Source organism: Cyprinodon tularosa, unplaced genomic scaffold, assembly GCF_016077235.1.
Source record: "Cyprinodon tularosa strain WSP-4 unplaced genomic scaffold, ASM1607723v1 ctg38, whole genome shotgun sequence".
Classification (NCBI taxonomy): domain Eukaryota; kingdom Metazoa; phylum Chordata; class Actinopteri; order Cyprinodontiformes; family Cyprinodontidae; genus Cyprinodon; species Cyprinodon tularosa.
The window spans coordinates 1,109,997-1,123,085 of NW_024039096.1; the positions used below are offsets into that span (position 1 = coordinate 1,109,997).

The 13,089-nt window shown below is 41.9% G+C and overlaps 1 protein-coding gene across 3 annotated transcripts in view; it reads right to left on the reverse strand.

Annotated features, from left to right (window-relative positions):
* The window catches only part of nbr1a (NBR1 autophagy cargo receptor a), a 31,299-nt gene that overhangs the window by 4,354 nt on the left and 13,856 nt on the right, over positions 1–13,089 (reverse strand). The window contains exons 12-21 of one of the 3 annotated variants that reach the window (XM_038296958.1): positions 10,168–10,287; positions 8,944–9,019; positions 8,718–8,828; positions 7,287–7,463; positions 7,025–7,195; positions 6,781–6,926; positions 4,231–4,655; positions 2,466–2,551; positions 2,048–2,135; positions 1,793–1,892 (exon numbers count right to left, since the gene is read on the reverse strand). In XM_038296958.1, the coding sequence (XP_038152886.1) occupies positions 1,793–1,892; positions 2,048–2,135; positions 2,466–2,551; positions 4,231–4,655; positions 6,781–6,926; positions 7,025–7,195; positions 7,287–7,463; positions 8,718–8,828; positions 8,944–9,019; positions 10,168–10,287 (1,500 nt within the window). The remainder of the gene's footprint in view (positions 1–1,792; positions 1,893–2,047; positions 2,136–2,465; positions 2,552–4,230; positions 4,656–6,780; positions 6,927–7,024; positions 7,196–7,286; positions 7,464–8,717; positions 8,829–8,943; positions 9,020–10,167; positions 10,288–13,089) is intronic. The other 2 variants (XM_038296959.1, XM_038296960.1) reach the window with 2 other exon arrangements.

Genomic DNA, 13,089 nt, shown 5'->3' on the forward strand with positions numbered 1-13,089 from the left:
CTAACTTTAACAACTGATTATTTAATTTTACCAACAATAAAAAAGCAGATTTTATGTTTTGCTTTTTAAGATTTTGCTGCAATGTTTGTGTAAATGTGACACTAGCTGGGTTTCCATTAACCATCAATTGCACAGATTCTTATTATGAAATAGAATTTGCTAAACGCAAATACTGCAATTTAGATGTTTTTCAATAAAGTTTCTATGCTTCAATGGGGCTTTTTTTTTGTGGTTGCATCGAAATTATTATATTTACCGTAAATTCCGGACTATAGAGCGCATCTGATTACAAGCCGCACGCTCTAATTTTAGAAAGAAAATCAATTTTTGTACTTTTATAAGCCGCAGGTTTCCCACGTTGTATGAGATATTTACAAATAAAGATATTACACGTGAGCATTTTTTTTCAACGTTTGATTTAATCCGTTTGATATAACAAATAAATACGGTACATATTATGAATGCTTTTTTTTATTTTTTTTCCAAACTACCTGTAACACATTTAAATATACGTATGTGTCGGTAACACGCAAATAACGCTGCATATACCGGTACTTTTAATTGAACAACGCACAGAACATTGCAGCCGACCAGGAAAAGTCATTAATCATTTCCTTGGTGTCTGAATGGAACAGCTTCAGCGCCATGAAAAAAGACATGTATTAACCGCACTGTATTATAGGCCGCAGTGTTCAAACAGCAGGAAATAAAGTAGCGGCTTATAGTCCGGAATTTACGGTAACTTTTTTGCTTCACTCAAGTCACATGATTTGAAACTGGACATTACTGCCTTGTGAAAAGACAAAGAAGACCATAAGTAGTTAGAGGATGATGGCGCGGCATATTGGGATTCATAAAAGAGACCGGGTAATTTTTACATTTAAAACGCGTTGATGAGCGCAATGAACACTTTAGTCAGAGACTTGGACACCATCTGTAAAAAGGAGCGCTACCGCAGGTCATTCATTCCTGCTGTCACCAGACTCTATAATAATGCACTATATAACCATAATAACTCCTGTAAAAACCACTGTGCAGCTACATTATAGTTTCTTTTTATTTATTGACTGTGCAATATTCTTTGCAATATGCTGAATGTGCAATATTTCTACACCTGTATATAAGCCATCTGGACTGTACATATTCTTATTTTCTTATTTTTATTTTGTTTTTCATTGTGTGCGATACATGTACACTTGCACCTTAATCCTATTTATCTTGATATACTGTATATACCTGGATATACTGTATATATATTGCTTATTCTTAATGCACCTTTTTCCTCCCTGTTTGCACCTTCTTTAACTTCTATGCCAATATGTGATGAGTGAATTTCTCTGCTGTGAGATCAATAAAGCTAATCTAATCTAATCTAATTAAAGCCGTGGCTGAAATATGGAAATATATCTCATGTGTTTACATCCGCCATGTTGTTTTCAAGAGTTATCAGGTAAACAAACACATTTGCGTGCAATTTTAATTGCATTTCTTATTTAATTGGAATACCGCAAATGCCAGTCTGCATTTTCTAAATAATCAACATCAATTGTTTGAATTCAGGTCATCATAAATCTACAACCAACCCATGTCAGACATTGGGATACCTGGCATTTAGTTGTCAGGTGACCTATTTCCAAATCATAGCAGACTAGAATAAAACTGCTGTGCACTGTTAACCGTTTTGTTTTGCTTGTGCAAATACTCAAACAAGCAAATTAACAGCCACTGATAATGAAATGCTCTCACATTGGAGGTTTATTTTAGTTATAGAACACACTTTTAGGTCATGTACCTGTATGGAACAGTTAGGTCCAGTGAAGAGAGCCTTATAAGCAGATGCGGCCACAGAAAGGGCCCCTTTGACAAGTCCCTCTGTGATGCCTCCTTGGCCCCTGGTGCAAACACAGTCATACTCACTGATTACGCTAATTACATCTTAGGTTATCAGACTAAATTCTGTTGCAGTGCAGAAAGAAAAAGGGGGGGGAAAAAAGAGACTAGAGCACAGAAATTGAAGCATAAGATGTTTTACTCTGCTGTTTTGCACCTTGGCTGCAGCGCTTTGCCCGCTCTCGGATTGTACGCCTCAAAGGCACTGCATGCTGAGCCGGCTGATCTGGACAAACCGGATGATACTAGAAAAGGAAATAACCCACAAAAAGATCTCATTAGATGATGAACATAAGTTGTTTTTTTTCCTTCTTTGCTTAGGGAACAAATCCTGAAAACCTGCGTGCCGTGTTAGTTCCTCTGTTCTTGCAGTTGTCATGTGTTTCCTGTGCAGTCCTAACTTCCTTTTAAAACTATGAAGCAACTAAGTCATGTAAACACAATGAGTCTAAACAGCAGACAGTAAAGCTAAACTGACTAATTTTTACATGAATAAATAAGCAACCTCGTATTTTTATGTGCCAGCCTATGTTGTGTTTTTGTAATGTGGTCACATCCAGACGCTGTTAACTCACCATTTAGGTGAACCCTTGGTGGCTGTGGCTCGAATGGTTCGCAGGCTGGAGGACTGGGATCCCCAGCCAGATACAGAGCCTCTGACCTGAAACAGAAACACGTATTTCACTATTTAAGGCTTCATTCTTTTCTACTCCAGATTGTTGTTCTATTTAAAGAGCCCAAAAAATCTGGAATTCAATAATCTAGGCAAGTCACAATACATTATATAAAAAAGTATAATGTAAAAAGTATACTGCTCATAGAAATAAAGGAAACACTCAAATAACAAACCATAAATGAAATATTCTTATTGAATACTTTGTTCTGTACTAAATTCAATGTGCCGACAACAAAATCATCAATGGAAATTAAATGCATTAACCAATGGAGGCCTGGATTTGGACTCGCACACAAAATTAAAGTGGAAAAACACTACAGGCTGATTCAATTTTGTTGTAATGTCCTTAAAATGGGTGAAAATGAGGCTCAGGATTGTGTCTGGCCTCTGAGTGCCTGCATGACCTCCCTACAATGCCTGGCCTGCTCCTAATGAAGTGACAGATGGTCTCCTGAGGGATCTCCTCCCAGACCTGGACTAAAGCATCCACCAACTCCTGGACAGTCTGTGGTACAACGTGATGTTGGTGAATGGATCGAGATATGATGCCCCAGAAGTGCTCAATCGGACTGAGGTCTGGGGAACGGGCGGGCCAGTCCATAGCTTCGATGCCTTCATCCAGCACGAACTGCTCACGCACTCAAGCCACATGAGGTCTAGCATTGTCCTGTATTAGAAGGAACTAAGGGAAAACTGCACAAGCTTATGGTTTCACAAGGGGTCTGAGGAATAGCAGTCATGCTACCTCTGTCGAGCACATGGAGGGCTGTGCGGCCCTCCACAGAAATGCCATCCCACACCATTACTGACACACTGCTAAACTTGTTACACTGAAGGATGGTGCAGGCAGATCACTCTCCACGGTGTCTCCAGACTCTGTTACGTCTGTCACATGTGCCCAGTGTGAACCTGCTTTCATCTTTGAAGAGCACAGGGCGCCAGTGGCAAATTTGCCAATCCTGGATGCAATCCTGGATTTGCCAGGATAACATCGTTTAAGTGTAGGATTGGCAAATGCCAGGCATCCAGCACGGCATGGAGACCGGGCCCTCATACCATCCTCATGGAGTCGGTTTCTAACAGTTTATACAAACAAATGGACATTTGTGGCCTGTTGGATGTCCTTTTGCAAGGCTCTGCTGCTGGGTTGTTGCCCTCCTACGGCCTCCTCCACATCTCATGGTGTATTAGCCTGTCTCCTGGTAGCACCTCCAGCTTCAGGACACTACACTGACCGACACAACAAACCTTCTTGCCACAGCTCGCATTGATCCGCACCATCTGAGTCACTTGTGTGGGTTGCAGAATCCGTCTCATGTTACCACCAGTGATAAAGCACCAACAACATTCTAAAGTGACTAAAACATCAGCCAGAAAGCATAGGTACTGAGAACTAGTCTGTAGTCCCCACCTGCAGAATCACTCCTTTATTCAGTGTGTCTTGCTAATTGCTAATAACATCCACCTGTTGTCTAATCCATTTGCACAGCATTGTGTAGAATTGATTGTCAATCAATGTTGCTTCCTAAGTGATCAGTGTAGTATCATATGGATCCAATACAAGTCAATATATATATATTTATTTAAAATAACAGCCAATGAAAACTTCCATTTATTATTAAGGCCCGACTAGGAGCCCTGAATCCTAATGAGTCTCCGCTAACCTGGGCGAGTAGATGACCGGTGTTGGATGCAGGGGTTGAGGCACGACAGGCGGCGGCACCACTTCAGGGGTGAGGGTCACGGCGTCGAGCGTTTGGGACGCACACAGCATCTGGTTCACACTGCTGTGGATGGGAGAGACGTGGAGAGGCCAGGTGTTCCCCAGCGACTCCTCCACGGCGATGGTCTCCTCTTCCTTCCTCTCCGTCAGCGGAGCCTCCCCGCATGGCTCAAAGTTGCAGGGCTCATCCTTCTCCTGCTCTTGGTCAGGATCGGTGGACGAAGCTGCAGTGGCGGCGGCCGTGTCGGGCTGCGACATGGCAGAGCTGTACATGGACTCCCCCAGCGGTCGGCTGGTGTCGAAGCAGTCTGGGAGAACAATGACGTAGTCGTCGCTGGAGGAGACAGAGGACGTCTGGCTGCTGACCTGAGGTAGAAGAGGAGTGAGGCTTTTAGGCTTTATACAAGTGCTGAAACATCTTTGTTTTGTAAGTGTTAACGCAGTTGCATACGCTGATCACAATCAACCTGCAGCAAGTTTAGGGTGATAACTTTCATATGCATATTAACCAAATATATAAAAGTTAAAGCTTTTCCAGGAACAACTGTTCGGAGAGTCAGAGGTATAAAAGCAGGTGGCTGCATCCGTCCCTTATGGCTAAAATCCTCCCGCAAAGTGTTTTGAAAAGAAGCCTATGTTTAGGCATATGCGTCTAAATGTTTTAGACAATACCAACGTGACAAGAAGGGTAGCCGACGAAGGATGATGAGGTCGGGTTGAAATTCTGCAAGAAGTAAGAGTGGAAACGAAATCCTTCTGCTCAGATGATGATCTTCATGATGCAGACCTGCTCTCTAATGCAGGGGATCCCAAGGTGGAGATCGGAACCCCCGGGGGGTGCAAGAGGTATATGGAGGCCAAAATGTATAATAAAATATGAATGTGAATGTCCAATTAAATCAATACATTTATTTATCCGATACATAATTCAAATATTACATATAGAATTGAATTGTAAAATGTACCATTAAATATTAAAAATCAATTTAAAGTGTTGAATTAAATAATTTATTGATGTTTAAAGAATACATTTATTTTTAAACTTAAAACTTTTGTCATTTATATACACAGTTTATAAAAAAACAAACTTGGTTTTATAAAGCTTTCAGACAGTGAATGAGCAGCAGCTTAGCAGTATAAAAATTAATACAAGTTAGGGGTGGAACGGTTCACAAAATCCACGGTTCGGTTCGGTTCACGGTTTCGTGGTCACGGTTTTCGGTTCGGTATATGTTGATTGTTACCCCGAAAGCCCATAAAAATTAATGAAATTAATGAAAAAATCCCAAAAAATGAATGAATTGTAATTATTTTTAATGATCCGTGGAAACCCTGGATCATTTCCGCATGTTTTGCTGCTTTGAATTTAATCATCTCGCGCATGCCCTCTACGATCTCCAAGGAACTCAGAGCGGAGCGAACGGGAGCCACAGTGGAGGCTGTAGGCTTTGCTTTGTCCTGGCGGTCTGGAGCGCAGCGGAGCGGAGCGCTGATGGAGTATGTGGGATTTCGGGGTTAGCCTGACATGTTGGTCGTGTTGCTGTTGGCATAAACAAAACGTATCGCACAATGCTTGCACACTGTTGCACTTTTATCCACAACTTTCTTTCCGCCGTCATCGTAGGTCACTCTAAATGCAAAGTGGTCCCATACAGCAGACCTATAAAGTGCTGCTGGCGCGTCTTCCAACTCCTGTTCTTTACCACTCGCCATACCCACACAATTCTCCACAACAACTGATTATTTTCTGCTACACGCGGCTACACTGCTTCGCTTCTTCTTCTTACTACTGGTGGTTGGCTTTGGTCGCAGTACCGCCACCTTCTGCTCTGGAGTGTAATCGCTTCCTCTATGAGAAAAAGGAGCAGCGCATGAACCGAACGCAACACACACGAACCGAACCGAGACAGTCGAACCGAACGGTTCGGACGGTTTTCATAAACCGTTCCATCTCTAATACAAATACTTAATTTATAAATAAATATAGATTGAAGTAATTATATCTTTTTACAGGCAATTGTCAATCTTCTGTGATTTGTTTTTGGTATCTCAAGCTGAGATGTTTGGGAACCCCTGCTTTAATGTAACAGGACAGCTGGATCTTTACTGAGATCTGATGACACACCAGTCCATTTAACCATTACCAGATGTTAAACATTGATTCAAGTTTTTCCTCTCCACTCTCACTACAAGCATGTTTGGTATGAGGGATTGCCTTCGAATCAAAGAGTCGATGCAATCAACTAGTTTTAGATGGGAAACTTTGACCCAGTCTGACTGATCTGGTTGGATTGTCTCTGTAAAGTGCCTCAAATGAAATGTGTTGTGAATTGGTGCTATATAAATAAACCGAATTGAATTAAATAGGTTGCACTTGATTTGATTTGGGTACATCCAGAACACACGTTTGTTCCCAGTTATGTTCCACCTTTCGTTGTTAATCAACATGATAAATGTTATTCAAAGGTTTAAAGCGCGTTGGAATCATCACCTCATCCCAGTCTTCTCTGGTTCTGCCTTCTTCTTTCTCGCAGTCCTTTTCCTTCATGTTCTGCATGGCATGCAAAACCTCTTTGTCTTCGTTATCTTGATGAGAGCTGACGGTGAGGTTTTCATTTTCAGCTCCAGGCTCACGATCTACCAAGGAGAAAGAAACAAAATAACCAGCTTGGTTGCAGTTTTGACAGCGGTAAGAAAGTATTAAAATAAAGGGAAATTTGAGCTATATTGCTCACTTTGTCTGGAGTCATCCTCTGCCTGGGTCGTTTGGTTGAAGTCTACGTTTGCAGGCGGGGCTAAACTCTGGATTCTATCAGCATTCATCTCTTCCTGTTTAATTCTATCCTTCTGTTTCTCCCCAACCCCAAGTGGCCTCTCAAAGCCAAAGCCTGGTCCCCGGGTAACAACTGCAAATGTTTAACAGAGGTAAATGGAAATTAAATTTAAGCAACAAGCTTGAGCGATAAACACAGAGAAGAAGTGACCGTGGCACCTCACCCTGCGGTTTGAGGCTGCTGTGCTTGGCTCGGCGCGGAGGCCTGTGGTCAGGGGCTTCCTCCAACGTCAGGGAGCGGATCACAGTCTCACAGAGAAACTGAGCTCCACTGATCTCCTCTTCCTTCTCCTCTTCTTGCGCTACAGGCTCTGACACGTCCTTGGGCCTCAGTTTGACTCCTTGGAAAAATACAGCAAATGTAAGAAAGACAAAATAGATCTAGGTATTAGATTTCCCCTCGTCTTAAATCTATATGGGGCCTGAAGGCTTCAAGATAAAAAAAAAGCTATAAAAACCATGTATTTTTGTTACATTTCTGTGATGATTTAGCCAAATGTTTTCGGTCAGCGTCCTGCAGTACGACCTCGTTGTGACGGTTTAGTTTTTGGACATAGACAAGCAGATTTTTTTTAAATCATGTGGCATTTCAAAAAGTTCCAGAAGCGTCGAGCTTTTAAAATTATTACAAGGGCCCACAGCATCACACGTCCTTCACAGATATCAGCAGGGGAAACGGGAGCTTTTCTGGTTATTGTTCAGCCAAGACCCACACCTTGTTTATCTCAGGAAAAAATGTGTTCAGAACTAAAACTAAAATCCTAATGCTCAAAAACTAGTTTTTGCCGACTGTTTTTTTTTTTTCTGGATTAATCACATTATTATTATTATTTTGGAGCAACCGTTATCAGAATCAATCTGTCTAAAGTGATGTGGATGTACAAACGAAGCTGTTCATGTCAGTAAGTGTTAATGGGTTTTTGTTTTCAGGGACTAAAAGCGAACAAAAACCACACGTCTCCTCCTGAAGCAGAGATTCGACAGTCAGCCGGAATCTCCTCTCCAGCACCCTGGCATAGGCCTTCCTTGGGGGGTCTGATCCCCTTATAATTGGAACACGACCTCCGACCTCCTTCTTATGCAGGGGAACCACCACCCCAACCTGCCAATCCAAAGGCACCGTTTCCGACCTCCATGCAATGTTGAAAAGGCGTGTCAGCCAAGACGGCTGACAACATCCAGAGATCTGAGCTACTCAGGGAGGATCTCATCCACACGCAAAGCCTTGCTAACAGGGAGTTTTTTGACCACCTCAGTGACTTTAGCCTTGGGGAAGTCACTGAGACACGCCTGCTGAGACATGCCTGATGACACGCCATCTGGGGTGGCGTGTCAGCAGGATATAACAGCTCCTCAAAGCATCCCTTCCACTGCTCAAAGATGTCAGCAGCTCCCCACTCCCACTGAAAACAGTGTTAGCGAAGCACTGCTTCCCCATACAGATGCGCCAGACAGTTTACCAGGAAGAAAAAAAATGGAGCTTTATTGTAGAAAGTTAACAAAGCTCATCTTTTTGTTAATTGATTGTATAAACAAAAAGATTTACAGAAAGATTTAAAAATGATCTTTCTTTAGTAGTCAGTAGCACATCTCACCAAAAAGTTTTCGGACTCCGGTTGCCTCCGATTCATCCTTCGTCTGTGAGGTCATCGTCCTTTCCAGCACTGATGCATCATGAGGGAGGGGGGATATGCAAGGTGTCAAAGCTAAAGTGAAAACAGAAAGAGAAAACAAAGCTTTGTATTTGACACAGCCAAAAAAGGAACTCAAGAGTTGAGTTTACAGCTAATTAGTTTGCCGTTTTGAGAACTTTTGACTCACCGACAGGAGTGTTGTTGGGAACCTTCTCCAACTCTTGCACAATATTTATGTCCAGCAACTCAAACGACAGCAGATCCTGCAAATAAACAAAGAACAATGAAAGATTAAGTTTATTTAAAATGATAACAGAGACATTTTTCAGGTGACATTGTGTTTTCAGATCTAATTTGCCTTGATGAGGAAAATTTCAGCTAGTTGCTCTAAAACCTTCAGTGGGTTTGAACCTCTCTACTGCTTATGATCCATCTGATGGAAGAATCATCCATTAATCCCATAGAAATCGGTTCAGACCACAATCCACCCTCCTTTTGGATTGCTTTATGACCATATCTAAATCTATATTAATAAAACAAAACAACCATGGTAATTAGGGATGGGACTCAAAAAACGGTTCCTGTTCAGAACCGGTTCCGTGTTTCCCAATTCCACAGCACCGTTTGGCAGCTCGCTTAATGGTTCCCTTAAAGGTTCCACGCAGCAACAGAGCCTAGCGAAAGGTGACACTCATTTATTTAAATCAGGGGGTGATGAGTTTATTTCCAGAAATTGTACAGTAATGCTTTTTCATTAAACGGATGCCTTCTCCATTAGATTTAGATGACTGTGACGAGACGGGTAGCCTGGCTGGCTCAGAGGCTGGCTGCACCTTCTGTTTTCTCTGAGGCCAAGGTAGACGAATGTCACTGTGAACTTACCAAGTTCATTGTTTCACAGAATCGATAAAGAATCGAATCGTTTAACAGAACTCTATAAGGGAATCAGAATGGTGAAAATCTTAGCAATTCCCAACCCTACTGCTAATTTAATCAGCCACATGAGAAATAACCTCTCCCTAGAAAAGTGAGAATGACTAAAAGTAGAACAGGAGTTAATCCAATCTGCAGATACATATTTTTTGGTAGATGCATCATCAAAACCTGACAGAATGAAAAACAAGGATCAACTTTAGATTTTTTTTTATGTGATTCTGATTACATGTTCTTCACCAAATAATACATAAAAAAAATAATCTGTGTTTAAGTGTAGAAACAAGCCGGTGAGAACGGAGCAGCAAATCGGAAGTAAAATTGCTTTTGGAGAGAATTTAAAACCAAAAAGATGAAAAAAAAGAAAAAAAGCTGAGCTGCTGACAGATATCTTCGTTCTGGCTTATTTTGGTTGGATGAATCCGTGACTCCGACAGCCTGACAGAACGTTTCTTATTGGGGGTTTCTGAGTGAGCACCTGTGCCGTCAGGAGATCCACTGATGGAAAGTAGAAGTCCTCCTGGGGGAGGTCTACAGGGAAGGCAGATCCGCTCTCTTTTGGAGTCGTCTCCCTCTCTGCTGCCTTTCCCTCCTCCTTCTGAAAAAAAAAAAGCAGGATCATTAGATCTCAACATTGTACTGATTATCAACCATACTTCACCTAACAGGTTTTTTTTATTACATTAATCAATACGTCTTCAAATCCACTTTTAGGTTTATAAAACAAAGCTGGAAACAAAGAATGGTCATTTCCTATAATTCTTTTAGATTTCAGTTTTGAGTTACTCCCCCAAACTTTTAACCTGACTCTGCCAGATGGATTTGCTCCGCATATCCATCTGGAAACCTTCCATTGAAGTAATTTTGGGAAGGGGCGAAAATACTGGTTAGCTGATTGGCCTATGTTGGTGATAGGCGGGCCAAATAAACCAATCAGATCAACGAAGCATATGACGTACTAACAGCCAGGCTACTCTTGCTGAAACCAGTCGGGAGAAGAGCAAAAACATCTTTTCCTCTGTGAAAAGCCTCCATAGCAGTGTTTTGCTCTTCTTTCAGTGAAGAAATACTCTGTAATTCCGATAAAACTTGCTCGATAGCCACGCTAACGCTAGTTTCATCGGCTGAAGCCGCCATGTTCTTTAGACTGAACTGTCATGCTTCTCGTTGCGTCACACCTCAACCCGCCTCAAAGCCAATGCTGAATGGACGTTCGTTTGGTGAACGGCTCCAAATTTTCTTCCATGGAGAGTCTCCAGACTGATTAGCGAGTGAAATCTTGAAAGCTCGCGAGATCAGGATGGTCTCACAAGGCTACCAAACTTTAATTTCTAAAGACAAACAAAACTGTATGGACGGTTTCCTTTTTTTACCTCCAAGGACGTAAACGTTTTGTTATCTGGAAGAATTTGAATTGCCTCTATTCTAAAAGCATTGACGAAAGAAGAAAGAAAAATTAGCCCAAAATAATTTTTCTTTCCCTTCAAATCAGCAGGATATTTATAAACATCTATAATTATTTTAGTGAATGACTTTTAACAATTTTCCCTGTTGGACTTTGGCTGCGGGCAGCATGGTGGTGCAGTGGGTAGCATTGCTAACTTGCAGCAAGGAGGTTTTGGGTTTGATTCCCAGCCCAGGGTCTTTCTGCAAAGTGTTAACATGTTCTCCCTGTGAATGCTTGGGTTTTCTCCGGGTACTCCGGCTTCCCCGCACAGTCTAAAAACATGACTGTTAGGTTAATTGATTTCTCTATATTCTCCTTAGGTGTGAGTGTGAATGGTTGTGTTTGTCTCTGTGTTGCCCTGCAATGGACAGACGACCTGTCCAGGGTGGACCCCACCTCTCGCCTGTAGACAGCGGGAGATGGGGCACCAGCACCCCTCGTGACCCCAAAAGGGATAAGCAAGATGGAAAATGAAGGAATGGATTTTGGTTGCTGCGTTAAACCAGTTTTCAGTTCAGTTTCTGATCATAATCAACAGAATCCTATACTGTATGTCAGTAAGCTGTTAAACTAGAATCTATGAGCCAAACAAGTACGAAAATGATCATAAGGTTAGAGTATTAACCACTGTTGTATCTATGCATGACGAGTAACTTTGGTCCCCTTTGCACCAGGGTTAAACCACTCTCAACCACAGGACCTTAAAGGTTGACCAAGAACTGCTGGATTTGAGAAAATGTTGAAGTTTTTCCTCTGTTGCTTTCTGAGCATATCCCACTGCCACCACGACAGAGATGACCCTCTCTGCACTCTGGTCTTTTCCTCACGATCTTTGAACTTCTTTTAGATGTCTATGTAGCCCTCAGCTCCTAAGTCCTTTTAATTTGACGGGCCACGCTCTGTGCGACTTCACCCCAACTCTATTTACCTGCGGAGTCAGAGTGCCACTCCCTCCTCCATTCCCCACCTGTGGCTGTTGCATGCTCTGTTGGCGTCTCGTTTCAAAAAAGTTACTGGATCTTCCTAAAGATCTAATATTATAACCTGTCTTTTGGACTCGCTTCTCTCTCACAACTTGGGCCAAACCGCTCATGTTGTCTTTCATTAATACCACTACACAGACGGAGATCAACTTGTCATCCCTTCAACGGTCAGGTTTTTTTTTATGCCAGAAAAAGGACATCACCTTCACTACAACCTGGTTCACAACAACTTTTTCTAATTCAACTGAAGATGGCGAGCTAAGACCTCTACCTGTGCGGTAGGATACAGACTCTTCTTTCCTATAAGGATAAAAACTATTCTCTTCTCAACCCTGGATTACCATAGCGTATGGACTAACAATCTAACCTAACTGAACCTTGGGGACAATTAATCAAATACTGTTTTGTTATTAATGTTTGTGTGTTTGTTGTTTTTTTTTGTGTGTGTCTTGGCCACTTTAATACAAAACTAGTTAAACCTTATTTTTGTCTCTGTGATTATTCACACCTCGGGCTCCTCAACGAACCCTCTTCTGGTAACATCTTTCTACATCTATATCGTCAGTTCCTTGTCATTAGCCTTTAACAAGCGTTACATCTATCAGAGGTTTCTGCATGTCCACCATCAGTTTTGGCAATCATTTTAACCCAATGCATTTTAGGTGTGGTCATACTGCTGCCATAAGAGCTACGCAGAGAAAATATGAATGCTTCCATCTGATCACTATGAGCTGAACACAGAGGCTTTGAATCTTTGCTGTTTTTCTGGAGTCATGCTGTCGCCCAGCAATCAGCCTATATGCATTACCAAAGTGTATTCAGTCATTTGGATGGAGAGCCAATGGCCTTAAGGAAAGGATAAGGACTGATTCAGGTGAGAATCATTTCAGCTGCTTGTAAAATAGTTTTGGTTAAGTTAGAATTCAGCGATACAATGAAGCGCATTAGCCTGCTAGATGCTGTCCGAATG